This window comes from Bactrocera dorsalis, chromosome 6 (genome assembly GCF_023373825.1).
Source record: "Bactrocera dorsalis isolate Fly_Bdor chromosome 6, ASM2337382v1, whole genome shotgun sequence".
NCBI lineage: Eukaryota > Metazoa > Arthropoda > Insecta > Diptera > Tephritidae > Bactrocera > Bactrocera dorsalis.
In genome coordinates this window covers 42,395,143-42,411,700 of record NC_064308.1, presented here as the reverse complement: position 1 = coordinate 42,411,700, position 16,558 = coordinate 42,395,143, and the positions used below count along the sequence as shown (strand labels likewise).

Below are 16,558 nucleotides of genomic sequence, written 5' to 3'. Positions count from 1 at the left end.
AAAAATAACTCTTATTTTTTGATTTTTTTGATAAAAATCATAAGAGTTACGGTTCCTGGTTAGAACAATCATACAATTATGGCCCAGATATGATTCCCTCGTGCTTTGTTAAGAAATGTGCCAAATATATAATATATACCAACATATATCAACCCCTAACAAAATTATTTAAGGGGCTATACCAGTGTGACACTTAAATTTTTTTTTTTTACTTTTTCGATAGTTTATATATTCAAGAATATCCTGTGAAATCGGCAAGGTCGTATCTTGAATAGTTTTTGAATGGCAGCGTTTTAAGCAGCGACCGCTCAGGGGTGCAAACATATACATATATGTAAGTGAAACTTTAGGCGGGTATTGTCACTTGCGAAGCGAATGAAAATTTTGGCGAGTTTCGCCGTGGCGAATTGTAAGTTGCGAATCTCTAACGAATTCGCCAGAAAATGGCGAACGAGTGGCGAAAATAAATTTCTGGTATTGCCACTGGCGAAAAAACGTCATTCGCTTCGCCATTAGTGTCAAAATTTGACGAATGTATTTTTTATTCGCTATTTGAAATGGAAAGGACGTAAGTAAATTTTGATCGTTATTTGAGCAAATGTAATTATTTAATTATATTTAACAAAACGATACTTCTAGAACAAAACGTACAACAACGCAACAATTTCAAAAATTGGTTGCGTTAATGGAAAATAATCCGGACGTCGCCAGAGGAATGGGGAATTTTGGATCGACGAAGAAAAGCAGGGCAGAGCAATGGGATCTGTTCGCTGCCGAACTCAATGCCATTGGTCCACCATTGCGAAACGGACGCGAGTGGAATAAGGTAAAAATTTAATTAATTTGTTTGGTTGAAGTTACTTATGTGTAGCATTTAGGTTTGGTTAGATTATAAACTGAAACTAAAAAAAAAATAGCGACAAACCGACGCGAAACTGTTGCCACAGGAGGAGGACCTTATGCTCAGCAAAGTTTATCTCCATTAGAGCAAAGTGTGGATGAGCTTCTTCACCTTCAGGCGGCTGTAAATCCTACAGGCTTAGCATATGGCTCTAATGAAGTGGAAACTGCGGTAAATAATAATGAAATGCAGCCAGAAGAGCGCACGACCGTGGAAACACAACGAGCCATGGATTTGGCATCGCAATCCTCAAGCAGCCGTCCTAGAATGACAGTAGAGGAACGTGAAGTCATTCGGATGAAAGCGTTGGAAAAGCAAGCCGAAGTGCAAGACATCCTTTCCAACAAAATTGCAAAAATGGAAAGAAAAATAGATGAAATTGCAAGGTATGCAAGAAAAACTTATGAACTTAAACAGGAAGAAATTAAATTAATGAAAATGAAAGAAGAAAGGAAGAATATTTAGAGAAAAAAAAAAGACATAAAGAAAAGATGGAAATAAAACTACAAATTTTAAAATTAAAAATGCAAAAAAAATAGGGTGCTTGTAAATAGATTGAATTTAGTTTATAGTTTATTTCATAAGAATGTGATGAATTTTTTTTTATTTCATATTTTAACCATGTGATGAATTTATTTTTACTTTATTATTGTAAGTGACAGAATTGAATCTGTGATTTTTTTAATTTAATTTAAAAGCATGTAGTTTTTGTAATTTTTATATATTTATTATCTATGTAATATTGAATTTCAAAGTATTGAATAAAATAAAAGAATACAATATATTATTCACTGAAGTCGGTATAGTTTCATTTACATCAGAGCATCAGCAATTTGTCTTCTGCGGCGCTCTCCTGGTGAACCATTGCCATTTTCATTAATTGGTTCCAATGGTACAACGGCATCAAAGAAGGTTTCAGCCTCCTCCGGATCACCGATTCTAAATTTTTTACAAATGTTGTGCAAGGCGCAGCATATATTAATAACGGATGTTACTTTAGCAGGATCGTAGCGCATTTTTTCTATCACTCAGAAGACATTTGAAACGGCATTTCAAAACTCCAATCGTACGTTCAACAACATTTCTCGCTTTCGCGTGCTTCTTATTAAAAATTGGCTCCCTAGTTCCAGATTCTGCATGACGGAAAGGTGTTAATAAATAAGGGCTTAGTGGGTATCCGGAGTCACCTGCAAATGTATTATTGTTTTCAATATTCATATGTCAAGATTAAACTTGCGCAGTAGTCAAATATTGCGAATACCTAAATAAATAGAGTTCTGATCTCCATTTTGATGCGCTGCCTCTAAACATGCCTTTAGAGAACTATTGTTCCATACGAACGAATCGTGTGTACAACGAGCGTATCTAGCATCCACAAAACGGATATTCATATCATGATCACAAGCCTGTAATAAAAATATAACAAAATTTTTATACCAATTTTACTGTATTAAATTCATAAAAACTCACAATCATTGCATTTATGCTAAAAAATCCTTTTCTGTTTAGATAGAGGTGTTTGTTTGTGGTAGGAGCATAAATCGCGATATGGGTTCCATCGATGCAGCCTATTACATTTGGTATTCCCGATCTTGAATAAAATTTGCTCCTTGCCTGCTGCTTTTCTTCTTCACTCATATCTACGCTTATATGGGTACGACAAATTTCATTTTCCAAAATGGGTATGATCTCTTTTAAAATAAGGGAAACTGTTGGTTGAGCAAGTCCCAACTGAAATTCATTCCCTATAGCTTGTTGGTAACTGCCATGTGCAAAAAATCTGAGTGCGGCACACAATTTTAACATGGGCGTTATGGAAGACGACATCCGACAATGAAATTTGTCTTTGATTTTATCCAGCACATACATAAATGCGTCCTTGTTCAAGCGGAAATTCGCAACGAATCTACAAATACGTGTACATTGAACAAAAACTTCTTATTATTCATTATAATTGAACTGGGTACATACACTGTGTTAGGTAGCTCTGTAGGATTAGAATTATCTCTAATAAAACGGCGCTGTCGAAGAAGATTAGTTCGCGTTTCCACATCGTAATTATCTTCAAAATACAGATCCGCGTTATTAAACATATTTTCAAATTTCAGTTGATATAATAAAAAAATTTTTAAGTATAAATGGCACAAATGTCAAATTCGGATGAACGCACTACTTTTTTCATGAATGGCAACGACGTATTTTAGCGAATACGTTCATTCGCCATTCACAATGCAAAATTGGGGTATGTTCGCTAAAGCGTTCGCTTCGCCAAATAAATTCGCTTCGCAAGTGACAATACCCGCCTTAAACGCGTTTTTCTCGAAACGACATTTTTCAAAATTGCTGACGTCATAACTCAACGAGAAGTTGACCGATCGACTTCAAATTAAAACTAGGTATAGTTGAATACATTTGCTAATGGACTACGTCTTTTTGATAGGTTGGAAATTGTCAATTTGGCATTAAAAAAACGTCCATTTTTTTTCGTAAAAAAACGATTTTTTTTTTCAAAATTACGCCATTTTCTTAATTTTTGATATTTTTCAAGATCGTAGTTCATAGTATAGAAAATGTTTTTAGGTTTAATAAACATTTTGAATATTTTTGTTTCAGCTACTCATTCAACCGGAATCATGCCAGCAGTTGAGGCACTTTTTTCGGCACTTCCGCAGACGTTATTTCAATATTCAATATTTTTGTAAAAAAAAATTTTAATATAGCTAAAAATATACTTTATTACGTCCATAGAACGCTGAAACATTCAATCTAGTACTTTCTTTAAAAAAAAAAATCACGAAAATCGGTTAATTTTTATAATGGTATAGCCCCTTAATTCATCTCTTAAGCTTAGTATCCAGCTCTCAAGTAATGTAAAAACTTCATATGAAAAAACGCTTAAGAAACGGTCAAGAAATTTTCCTGCGATAAATTTCCTTGTGCTAGTAATGATTTCAACTAATTTAGAATGAATTTGACGATTACTTCGAATTTCCTTCAAGAAACAATTGTTGATTTGATGTTTCTTCGCAAAACCAGGTTTGTCATATTCACATTTTATTGAAAAAAAGTATTAAAAATTAGTACTAGATTTCTTGAGAGCTGCGTACTAGCACAAGTAAGTTTATCGCAGGAACGTTTCTGGACCGTTTCTTAAGCGTTTTTATATGAAGTTTTTACGTTTCTTGAGAGCTGCGTACTAAGCTTTACTTCGAATTTCCTTCAAGAAACAATTGTTGATTTGATGTTTCTTCGCAAAACCAGGTTTGCCATATTCACATTTTATTGAAAAAAAGTATTTAAATTTAGTACTAGATTTCTTGAGAGCTGCGTACTAGCACAAGTAACTTTATCGCAGGACCGTTTCTTAAGCGTTTTTTTATATGAAGTTTTTACGTTTCTTGATAGCTGCGTACTAAGCTTGAAATGTTATATAAAACTTACGAATCATCATCAACATTCCTTAAATCGCAAGGAAAATAATTATGTTACTACGCACATATGTACATACATACATAATACGCACAAAGTTTATTTTCTTTGTTTATTCTCTCTTGCTCTTCTAATGTGGATCATTCACAATGCGTAACCAGCTGTCAAAATTACTTGAAGATATAATGTATTTTTTTTCTTGAGCAATTACTTGAGAGCTGGATACCAACCTTTATCTTCTTCTTTACTGGCGTAGACACCGCTTACGCGATTATAGCCGAGTCAACAACAGCGCGCCAGTCGTTTCTTCTCTTCGCTACGTGGCGCCAATTGGATATTCCAAGCGAAGCCAGGTCCTTCTCCACTTGGTCCTTCCAACGGAGTGGAGGTCTTCCTCTTCCTCTGCTTCCCCCGGCGGGTACAGCGTCGAATACTTTCAGAGCTGGAGTGTTTTCGTCCATTCGGACAACATGACCTAGCCAGCGTAGCCGCTGTCTTTTAATTCGCTGAACTATGTCAATGTCGCCGTATATCTCGTACAGCTCATCGTTCCATCGAATGCGATATTCGCCGTGGCCAACGCGCAAAGGACCATAAATCTTTCGCAGAACTTTTCTCTCGAAAACTCGCAACGTCGACTCATCCGCTGTTGACATCGTCCAAGCCTCTGCACCATATAGCAGGACGGGTATTATGAGTGACTTATAGAGTTTGGTTTTTGTTCGTCGAGAGAGGACTTTGCTTCTCAATTGCCTACTTAGTCCGAAGTAGCACCTGTTGGCAAGAGTTATCCTGCGTTGGATTTCAAAGCTGACATTGTTGGTGGTGTTTACCAACCTTTATATAGAAAGTCATTTATAATCTTATATATAAAAATGAATCGCAAAATGTGTTGGTAAGCGCATAACTCAACAACGCCTGGACCAATTTGGCCAATTCTTTTTTCTAAATGTGCGTTGAGGTTTAAACTTTAAAGATGGTTTTTACGGCAAGAAAAATTCGAATAATTGCTGAAAAACCTCTAAAAACAGCCCTTTCCTTATTTCCATACAAACGAATGAATGTTTGTTTATTAGTAACGCTAAGAGAACGGCAGAACCAATCTTGATGAAAATTTCGGGGAAGGTTTAGAAATAAAAAAATTGTATGCTTTTCGTGAGGAAAAGTCGGAAAATTGGACAATTCCCAAAAGTTACTTTTTTCCATACAAAATTTTGTTGTCAATTTTTTTGTTTTGTTTTTCAATTACATATTTGAATCGTTCAAATTTGTCGTTTGTTTCAGATTGAAATTTGTTACGATGCCACGAAGAGGTCGCACTAATATCGGTCGGCGTTCTTTTTGGCATCAACATACATTAGCAGCTCAAGGCACTTGACCGAGTACTCCCAGGATGCGATGACATACGTGCGGTATTATGGATCGCAGTTAATCAGCAAGCGATCGTCACGATGTCACAGCACGACTTTTCAAACAACAGTTACGATGTTTGGTGGACTTTATCTTGAAGCAACGTATAGATGCTAGATGTACCCTGTTGAGTGGCAAAAGAGAGGTTTGCCGCACGCACACATTCTTCTTTGGATGGTAGATGGCGGTTACACCAGATCAAATTGATGAAATCATTTCTGCGGAAATTCCTGATGCAGAGAAAGATCCAGCATTATACGAAGTTATGAAATCCAATATGGTTCATGGACTTTGCGGACACCATAATCCCACTTCGGTTTGTATAAATGCATGATACACTATCCAAGTGCTTTTCTTTCGGAAACACAAACTGGAAATGATGGATATTCACCCTATCGGCGTTGATCACCAGACGACAATGGCAGAACTTTCAGCATTCAATTTAGAAGAGTGAATATCGAAGTTGACAACACATGGATCGTACTATATTCACCATTATGGTCTAATTAACATTCAAAACTCATATCAATGTTGAGTATTGCAGTTTGGAGAAATCGATAAAATACGTTTGTAAGTACGTCACCAAAGGAAGCAACATGGCGGTTGCTATTGATTGCTATTGATTAATGTACGCGGTTCACTTCACTTGAGTCATTGCGTACTGCGAATGGTGCGGTGTGTGCAAGTATTGGAGAAGCAGCCAGCAATTATAATTGCTGGAACATGATAATCAATGGAATCAACCGATAGACGATTCGATAGCCACTTCGCATGCCACTGAAGTTCGCACACTTTTCGCGAAGATCATTTCGACATATCAGCCTTCAAATCCACGTCAATTATGGGATACGAACAAAAATGACATGTTCGCTAAAAATTGGAAATGGGTCAATTCCGGTTTATACTTCCGGTGGTTTGATATCAATTCACGAAAAATTAACTCATCACGAATGTTCGTACATTGGCCAAATTATTTGCTGTCAAAAATACCGATGTTGTTGACTCGAAACTGGAAGATTCAAAGTCGAATTCCGGGAGACTTGCATTCATACAAATCGATCGATGGAATTTCTTAATTCTTTGGAGAGGGTTGGTATGCCACCGCATCATTTGCGTCTCAAAGTTGGATCTGTCGTTATTATGTTTCGCAATCTTCATGCGCCGTACCCCGTAACCCGACTGATTGAGACGCACCTGTCGAATACAAGGGTGGCAGAATGCTTGATTCTACGAATTCCTTTACGTTCGAACGATTTTCCATTTCAGTTCGAATGTACATTCAAATGTGCATTTCAGTTCGAATGTACATTCAAATGTGCATTTGAGATGACAATCAACAGGACACAAGGATAATCCATAGTATGTGGCATAAATTTGGAAATGCTATGTTTTAAACACGGCCAGATATACATGGCGTGCTCACGAGTTGTAAAACCATATTTTCTGTACACCAGAACAGAAATCAAAAAATGTGGTTTATCAAGCGTTACATTGAAAAAAATGAAATGATAAATTCAACATAAGAGATTCATAAGAGTGGATTTAGGTCATCTATTGAAAATTATAGGGGAATAGCAAAGTTGTCTGCAATACCTAAACTTTTTGAAGCAATTATAACAGACGACATAATCTTCCGGATTTCTCCACTAATTCTTTGTTCTCAGCACGATTTTCGTAAAGGGAAATCTACAATAACTAATTTGCTTGAATTTGTATCACATGTATCAACGGGCTTTAGGGAGAATAAGAATACTGATGTTATATACACAGGCAAGCTTGATCTTCTTGGTTTTCAACCAATATGTATTTCTCAAATGGGTTGCTTCTTATCTTAGTAATAGAATTCAACAAGTCATATTTAACGATACTTTTTCTGACAATGTTCCTTCAGGCGTTCCTCAAGGTAGCCATCTTGGTCCAATTCTGTTCTTGTTATTTATTAATGACATATCATTTGTTGTTAAGTTTTCAAAAGTTTTATTGTATGCTGACGATGTAAAACTTTTTAAAACGTATACTTCAAACAGCGAAAGATGTCAGTTGCAAACAGATTTAAACAACCTAGTTTCTTGGTGTGATAGAAATGACATGCCATTGAACCTTAAAAAATGTAAAAGGATGTGCTTTTCACGTAGATCTGTAGACCCTACTTCATACGCAATACAAAACTTTAGGTTGGAGCAAGTATGCAGTTTTGTTGATCTGGGAGTAACTCAACGTTGGTCTAAAGAATTTAGAGATCCGCTTACCACAAAAATTCTTTTTACATCTCTGGTGAGGCCTATATTAGAGTATGTTTCTGTGGTTTGGAACCCTAAGGACAAGTTAGAGTCCGTTCAAAAACAATTTTTACTTTTTGCTTTAAGTCATTTGCATTGGAATTCCAGTTTAAATCTTCCTCCTTACACTAATCGTTTAAAACAGTGTCGACCAAACTACCACACGCACAAAATTATACAAATGTTAGTTAAGAAGAACAAGAAGCGAAGCAAGCAGCGAAACAAAAAGTAAACAAAGCAGCTACACCGAAAATAAAGAGCAACTATAAACGACGCCTTTTTCTTTTGTTTACCCTTTTCTTCAGTATCAACTGCTTTGTAAATGTTCATTTTTTTAAATTCGCTAATTTGTTTTCTCTTTCGGAAATTTCAAGATTAGAAATATCTTTATGAGAATTTAAAAAATGCTTTTCTAAATTGAAAAGACGCTTACTCTTAAAAGTACGCTTGCACAACATACATTGCGAAAGATTATTTTCATTTTCATACATAAAAAATTGATCCATTTTTTTGCTCAGTGCAAGAACAAATTTTGCCGTAGCGAGTGTCTAATTTGCTGCGAAGCTTCGGGCATGTTGGTGTGAAAAAACGATCGCTCAACTGTAGGTGTGAAAAAACGAAGACTAAAAATAGTAGGAGCTGGTCGAGGCTGGTTTAAAACTTATAAATCTCCCGACACTCGCTAGTCGTAGGGAGATGATTGGTATAATATTTCTTGTAAAACTCATGAATTAGTCAGTCTGTAGCACATCTCTCAACAAACTGATTGGACCTTATCAGTGTGGCTTCAGACCTGGAAAATCAACAACCGACCAGATATTCACCATGCGCCAAATCTTGGAAAAGACCCGTGAAAGGAGAATCGACACTCACCACCTATTCGTCGATTTCAAAGCTGCTTTCGATAGCACGAAAAGGAGCTGCCTTTATGCCGCAATGTCTGAATTTGGTATCCCCGCAAAACTAATACGGCTGTGTAAACTGACGTTGAGCGGGACCAAAAGCTCCGTCAGGATCGGGAAGGACCTCTCCGAGCCGTTCGATACCAAACGAGGTTTCAGACAAGGCGACTCCCTATCGTGCGACTTTTTCAATCTGCTGCTGGAGAAAATTATTAGAGCTGCAGAACTGAACCGAGCAGGTACAATCTTTTATAAGAGTGTACAGCTGCTGGCGTATGCCGATGATATTGATATCATCGGTCTCAACACCCGCGCCGTTAGTTCTGCTTTCTCCAGACTGAACAAGGAAGCAACGCAAATGGGTCTGGCAGTGAACGAGGGCAAGACGAAATATCTCCTGTCATCAAACAAACAGTCGTCGCACTCGCGACTTGGCACTCACGTCACTGTTGACAGTCATAACTTTGAAGTTGTAGATAATTTCGTCTATTTAGGAACCAGCATTAACACCACCAACAATGTCAGCCTAGAAATCCAACGCAGGATTACTCTTGCCAACAGGTGCTACTTCGGACTGAGTAGGCAATTGAAAAGTAAAGTCCTCTCTCGACGAACAAAAACCAAACTCTATAAGTCGCTCATAATTCCCGTCCTGCTATATGGTGCAGAGGCTTGGACGATGACAACAACCGATGAGTCGACGTTGCGAGTTTTCGAGAGAAAAGTTCTGCGGAAGATTTATGGTCCTTTGCGCGTTGGCCACGGCGAATACCGCATCCGATGGAACGATGAGCTGTACGAGATATACGACGACATCGACATAGTTCAGCGAATTAAAAGACAGCGGCTACGCTGGCTAGGTCATGTTGTCCGGATGGATGAAAACACTCCAGCTCTGAAAGTATTCGACGCAGTACCCGCCGCGGGAAGCAGAGGAAGAGGAAGACCTCCACTCCGGTGGAAGGACCAAGTGGAGAAGGACCTGGCCTCGCTTGGAATATCCAATTGGCGCCACGTAGCGAAGAGAAGAAACGATTGGCGCGCTGTTGTTGACTCGGCTATAATCGCGTAAGCGGTGTCTACGCCAGTAAAGAAGAAGAAGTAGCACATCTCTCTTATCTGATACTAATTTTAACGTTCCCGTTCGCTCTACCTGGCAGTTTTAGACCCTTACTTTTAAAATTTTCTATTATTGATTCGTTGGATTTGTCTCCACCCCGAATAGCAGAATACATATTAAAAACAATGAAAACTCGATAAAATTGGATAATTCCAAATAGTAACTTTTTTCCATACAATTTTTTTTATTCAATTTTCAATTTCCCTTTACGTGTGTTTCACACAAAGAGGTCAATTGCAGATTGAAATTTGTTACGAAGCCACGAAGAGGCCGCCCTAATATCGGTCGGCGTTCGTTTTGCCATCAACGTATGGCCGCCCAAGGCAAGGCAAGGCAAGAAGTACTCCCAGGATGCGGTGACATACGTGCGGAATAATGGATCGCGGTCAATCAGCAAGCAATCATCACAGCACGACTTTTCAAACAACAGTTGCGATGTTTGATTGACTTTATCTTGAAGCAACGTATATATGGTGCTGTTGGATGCTAGATGTACTCTGTTGAGTGGCAAAATAGAGGTTTTCGGCACGCACACATTCTTCTTTAAATGTTAGATGTTTCTACGGAAATTCTTGACGCAGAGAATATTATACGAAGTGATGAAAACCAATGTGGTTCATGGACCTTGCGGACACCACAATCCCACTTCGGTTTGTATGTCTAATAATAAATGCACGAAACAGTATCCACGTGCTTTTCTTTCGGAAACACAAACTGGAAATGATGGATATCCACTCTATCGGCGTCGATCACCAGATAACAGAACATTCAGCATTCAACTTAGAAGAGTGAATTTCGAAGTTGACAACACATGGATCGTACTATATTCACCATTATTGTCTAATTCATATTCGAAACTCATATCAGTGTTTAGTATTGCAGTTTGGTGAAATCGATAAAATACGTTTGTAAGTACCAAAGGAAGCAACATGGCGATTATTGGTCTTGAACGATACGGTCGATACGTGAACTGCAATAAAGCGCTTTGTAGGATATTTACTTTTGCTCAGTTACTTTTCGTCAGTGATCCGTTTGTGAGAACATTGCTCTATTCGAAAATACCTTGATATTATACATGGAATGCATCGTCGAAGAAATAGTTACGCAGGAAGCAAGGCCAACCAGTAGATTGACATCCAGGTGTCTAAGGCATTAGGACGAATTTACACAATCCACCCGAAAAACGACTGTCTATGCTGACTGTCTATGTCTTCATGGCATCTCACCCTTCAACACAAAATTCATCACACCACACAACATTCAGCACACATAACATTTGTCACACAACTCACACTCATCACACAACACAACATTCAGCACAAAACTTGCATCATCATACACACAACCCCACGCAACAAACCAACCACACTACACCCACCATACGTTATCGTTTTCACTACCAAACCGATAAAAGAGGATTGGCGAGCTCGGGGTGAACTTAATTCGCTTTTTTACGCCCGTACCGAAGAGACACGTCTCGCCAATTCGTGCACCGCCTCGCCAATTTGAACACAAGACACACGTCTCGCCAATTCGTGCACCGCTTCGCCAATTTGAACACCAGACATACGTCCCGCCAATTCGTGCACCGTCAATCCGCCAGTTTTGAACTGCATAAAGTTCTAATCCAACGTTGGAATCCCCCATCCGGTCGCGTGTGTGCGTGTGCCGTGAACAGTGTGTGAAAGTGAACAGTGTTCAAGGAAATATACATAACTAATTATACGTGTGAATTTGAATTTAAAATCTGAAGTCTTGCCCGCAAAGGGAAATACATTCAAATAGAAAATAATACATTGTTTTTATAAATCTTTCACTTAATATTTAATTAGACCCACAAAGGGATACATAATCCAAGGGTAAGTATTCCCCCCAAACGAAGTGCAGCGAACAAATGGTCCTTCGAGCCGCTCAGAAAGGCACCTAAGTTAAACACCACAAACAAAAAAAAAAAAAGTGAAGAAAATTAATATTAACAAATAGCATAAAACGGGCACGGTATAACACCAAACAAAGGTCAATAACCTCAAAATACATAAGCGGGCGCGGTTAATACAAATTAACTAACTAAAGAAACTAAAACGAAAGTGAAGTGACAATAGAAACTACTGAAAAGTGCTGTTAAAAGAAATACATATATGTATAAAAGAATGCTCAAAGTGCAGTGCAGTGCTAAAAGAACAAGAAAAATACGTACATACATAACGTATAAGTGACAAAACCCCAAAAACATACGGCAGAACAAACAAGGAGTACAAGCAACGTGGGAACAGACTACAAACCCAACACGGAAAACTTCAAAAAGGAAATAAAAAGCAAAAAAGACAAAACGACAATAGAGAGAACACATAAGTATTGCCCAAAAACCCTTGGCGTAGAAAAAAGTGAGTCCATTCCAATTAAAATTTTTAATAAAATTATTTATGCGCATATGTATGTTAATGTACAGTTTAAGCTGTAATACGGCATACAGCTACTTAAAAATATCCCAACTGTTCTATACAAATAACCGGTTAGACAGTTCGGTATATACATATGTATGTATATAGGTACCGAAATAAATGAAAAAATTACGGTACCTGTCTATTGCTTATTTTGTGCTTGCAAGCACACTGTAATTTCCCAAAATCAAAAAAAAAAAAATTTTTCAAAGTCAAGTATGATTACTTGCATGTTCTGGTGATACCCCTTGGGCTAAAAAAGCAACAAGCAGGGTCGCCTATAATAAATAAGCAAAGGCGAGCAAAAAAAGAAAATGAAAATACATACATATGTACACAAATAAGTAAAGGCATTCAATTGTGTAGGAGATACATACATACATATGGGCATATACATACATACAAAAATTAATGGGCAATCAAACTTTCCGCGCCAAATTTTATATTCCGTAATTAATATACATACACATTCATGGACATATGGTACATACATAAATCAACTGTATTAAGGAAAATTTTGATAAACTGTTAACTACCTGCCTTCAAGGTTACTTCGTGTCTCCAAACACACTACAAAAAAAAAAAATTTCAAAGTCAAGTATTCTTACTTGCATGTTCTGGTGATACCCCTTGTGCTAACAAAGCAACAAGCAGGATCGCTTTAAAACAATGGTCGGCATTTCTTAGCACAATTGTGCAAACTAACTTCACACGTACGCTTACGCTCTATCGTTCAGTCGTTGTTGAGCCAGCAGCGAATTAACATCACGCAAGACTATAGCGCAAAGCCAAATATGCCCTGCGAGAAATATGTTATGATTCTAAATGCCTTTGATGCCATGCAATGCCTTTTATGTTCCAAGTCTTTTAAAGATAATATCCTCAACAGACAATTTGTTAATTTTCATTATACTATTAATTAATAATAAAAATTGCTTAATTTTAATTCCAATTTTTTACTGGGCTACTTTATTTTCGTGCTCACCAACACAGTGACAAATCTTCTCATGCCGACCACTGCTTTAAATTTTAAATTTAATTTTAAAGTTTAAAAATAAGCAAAGGCAGAGGAAAAAAAAAACAACAACAACATAACAGTAGATATTTGTGTATGTACATATGTATGTATATGTATGTACATATATCGCGATCCAACTATTTCTCGTCTATCTCATACGTTTTCTCTCTGTCTTCATATATACATACCAACGTACCAATATAAAGGTTCCAAATACATACATACGTACATACAAGTAATAATATATAGAATATATTTATTACTAAGGTCAACGAACTTAAACAAAAAAGGGAAAGGCGTCAAAACGGAATATAGAAAAATCATCAAATTATATGTACATGGAGGATATCCATATTCAAACATTGGAACATAAAAAATAAAAAAATAAAAAATAAATTAACGAAACATTTGCATACATACTTACTTGCTTACTTAAATGTTAACATATTTACAAACATATAAAAATTTTATACTTATTTTAAATAAGTTATTTAGTATTATTATTCCGCACATTTCCCTATATTGCACATTCGTATTGTTACGAATTTACTCTTGCTAGTTTACTTTGTTAGGTTCGTATCTCTGGATTGACAAATAAAATCAACACTGTTTAATTTAATTCAACAACTCTTTATTTCACAACTCGTCTACACTATAGCAGTTTACTCTTAGCACTGATCGATTACGTTGGCGCTGCCACGGCTTATATAGCCACGCACGTCTCGCTGATGCCGACGTGTCCTTCTAGAATATCGCGTCTGGAAATTACCAGAACATACGGCTATAGCCACGCATTTCTCGCTGATGCCGACGTGCCCTTCTAGAATATCGCGTCTGGAAATTACCAGAACATACGGCTATACGGCGCCAGACGCAAGCAGACAGTCGCGGCAATTGTTTAACTAGACGAGCAGACAGTGTGGCGCCAGATGTCTACAAATGCTATTCCATATACCTACAGCTATTGTTCATAATCAGGGATGCATATAGTAATACAAATACAACTTAATACTACTTTTTGTAACACTGCCCTCCACTAAAGCCTAATCGTCCCGATTAGGCACAAATCCTCTTGAACCAAATGGGGCAAGCCTCTCCAAATGTACTACTTTCATTTTACATCGTGCTTTCCCATTTCTTTGTATGCGGTATACCACGTCATTAAGTCGTTTCATCACCATATAGGGTCCTTCCCAGGCTGTCTGCAATTTCGGGGACAAGCCTTTCTTTCGAAGTGGATTGTACAACAGGACCAGATCACCTTCTTCGAAACCTTTTGAATTTGCCGCTTGATCGAACCGGTCCTTCATCTTATTGCTCATCAGATGCGTATGCTGTCTTACCATTAGATGCAATTCATTCATTTCTTCCTTTAAGGCAGAACAATAATCTCCATCATTTCTTACAGCTGTAGGATTCGTTCCAAACTTAAGATCAGCAGGGAGTCGCAGATCAGATCCGAAAATAATCTTTGCTGGCGTGTAACCAGTTGTCTCGTGCTTCGCTGAACGATACGCCAGCAGGAACATCTGGATGCACTTGTCCCAATTCCGTTGATCTTTATCGACGATTTTCCGCAGATGTTCTTCGAGCGTTCGATTGAATCTCTCTACCATCCCATCTGATTGTGGGTGTAACGCTGTTGTCCGTGTCTTGTGGATGCCCAATAATGTACAGACTTCTTGGAAAATGGAAGATTCGAAATTCCTGCCTTGATCTGAGTGTAATTCGACGGGCACTCCGAACCTTGTTATCCAATTTTCTACAAACGCTTCGGCTACTGTCTTCGCTTCCTGGTTTGGTAAGGCATATACTTCTGGCCATTTACTGAAATAGTCCATGACAACCAGTAGATATTTGTTTCCGGCCGTACTGGTTGGGAACGGACCTGCAATATCCATTGCGACTCGTTCAAATGGTGATCCCACGTTGTACTGTTGTAGCCTACCGCGACTTTTGGCTTTAGGACCTTTAGCTGCCATGCACTCTACGCAATTACTTATCCATTCTGCTATGGAATCTCGACAACCGATCCAGTAGAACCGTTGTTTAATCTTCTCTATAGTTTTTGTTATTCCAAGGTGCCCTCCACTAGGTCCATTGTGATATTCTTTCAATACTTTTGGGATCATGGACTTCGGTACTATGATCAGCAGACGAGAATGTTTGCCATCTTCGCTTTCCCAGGTACGATGAAGGTATCCATTAACGAGGTTTATGCTGTTCCATTGGGCCCAATATGCTTTTGCAGTTGGACTCTCGCTACTTATTTGTTCCTTTGGTGGTCGTACCCCATTTTCTTTGGCCATTACCAGCTTTGCAAGATCAGGGTCCTCCAGCTGATTGATTCTGATGCGGTGAGGAGTCCAATCATCTTCAGGTTCTATATTCAGTAATCGCACGTCGATTATACCTTCTTTTCCTTCTGATTTGGAGCAATGTTTAAATTCCAGTGGACAAGGGCGATGTGATAATGCATCCGCATTTTTGTGGTGAATCCTCTTTCGGTGTTCTGTTGGTTGTTTCCATTTTGATGGGTTTACCTTTATCTTGCAATTTCGGGCAAAGTGACCCGCTTTTCTACATTTGAAACATCTGCCTGTTGTATTTACTCGCTGTGCAGCAATTGTCTTCAGAGTCTTCAATATTTCTTCCATCAGCGCCGGTTGTTCCATTTCAACCCTTTGTACTTTGTGTGCTGGTTTACTTAGTAGGGAAGCTGTTTCCTGTGTGAGCGCGTGCGAAACCGTTTCAGCAAACGTTCTTTTTGGCAATGCATATGTGGCGCGTTTGGTGTCCACATCACGAATTCCATTTATGAAACATTGAATTTTTACCCTCTCAATGTATTCCACAGGTGCATCTGCATTTGCCAAATGAGCCAGTCGTTCGATTTCAGTTGCGAACTCTTGTAATGACTCGTTCATCTTCTGACCCCTATTTTGCAGTTCGATCTGGTATATTTGTTTCCGGTGCTCACTACCATATCGTCTTTCTATCGCACTCATCAATGCCTCATAGTTGTCCCGTTCACAGTCTGGAATAGTCTGAAGGATTT

General features: G+C 38.0%; 2 protein-coding genes across 5 annotated transcripts in view; both read right to left on the bottom strand.

The window, feature by feature from the left end:
- LOC105222666 (RNA-binding protein MEX3B) overlaps nucleotides 1–16,558 on the bottom strand; it is a 154,779-nt gene that overhangs the window by 45,472 nt on the left and 92,749 nt on the right. The window lies entirely within an intron of this gene.
- On the bottom strand, nucleotides 1,761–3,840 carry LOC125779651 (putative nuclease HARBI1). The gene is made up of 4 exons (XM_049460931.1): nucleotides 2,873–3,840; nucleotides 2,372–2,807; nucleotides 2,163–2,307; nucleotides 1,761–2,088 (listed from the first exon to the last, which is right to left on the bottom strand). The coding sequence occupies exons 1-4, from the start codon at nucleotides 2,992–2,994 to the stop codon at nucleotides 1,898–1,900; spliced, it is 894 nt and encodes a 297-aa protein (XP_049316888.1). The 5' UTR covers nucleotides 2,995–3,840; the 3' UTR covers nucleotides 1,761–1,897.

What these genes read in the sequence shown, in the direction of transcription:
- LOC125779651 (XM_049460931.1), bottom strand. Translation starts at nt 2,994, where the DNA reads ATGTTTAATAACGCGGATCTGTATTTTGAAGATAATTACGATGTGGAA. An exon ending in ACAGAGCTACCTAACACAGT is followed by an intron (nt 2,808 to 2,872) that starts GTATGTACCCAG and finishes ACGTATTTGTAG; the next exon opens with ATTCGTTGCGAATTTCCGCT. An exon ending in TCAGAACTCTATTTATTTAG is followed by an intron (nt 2,089 to 2,162) that starts GTATTCGCAATA and finishes ATACATTTGCAG; the next exon opens with GTGACTCCGGATACCCACTA.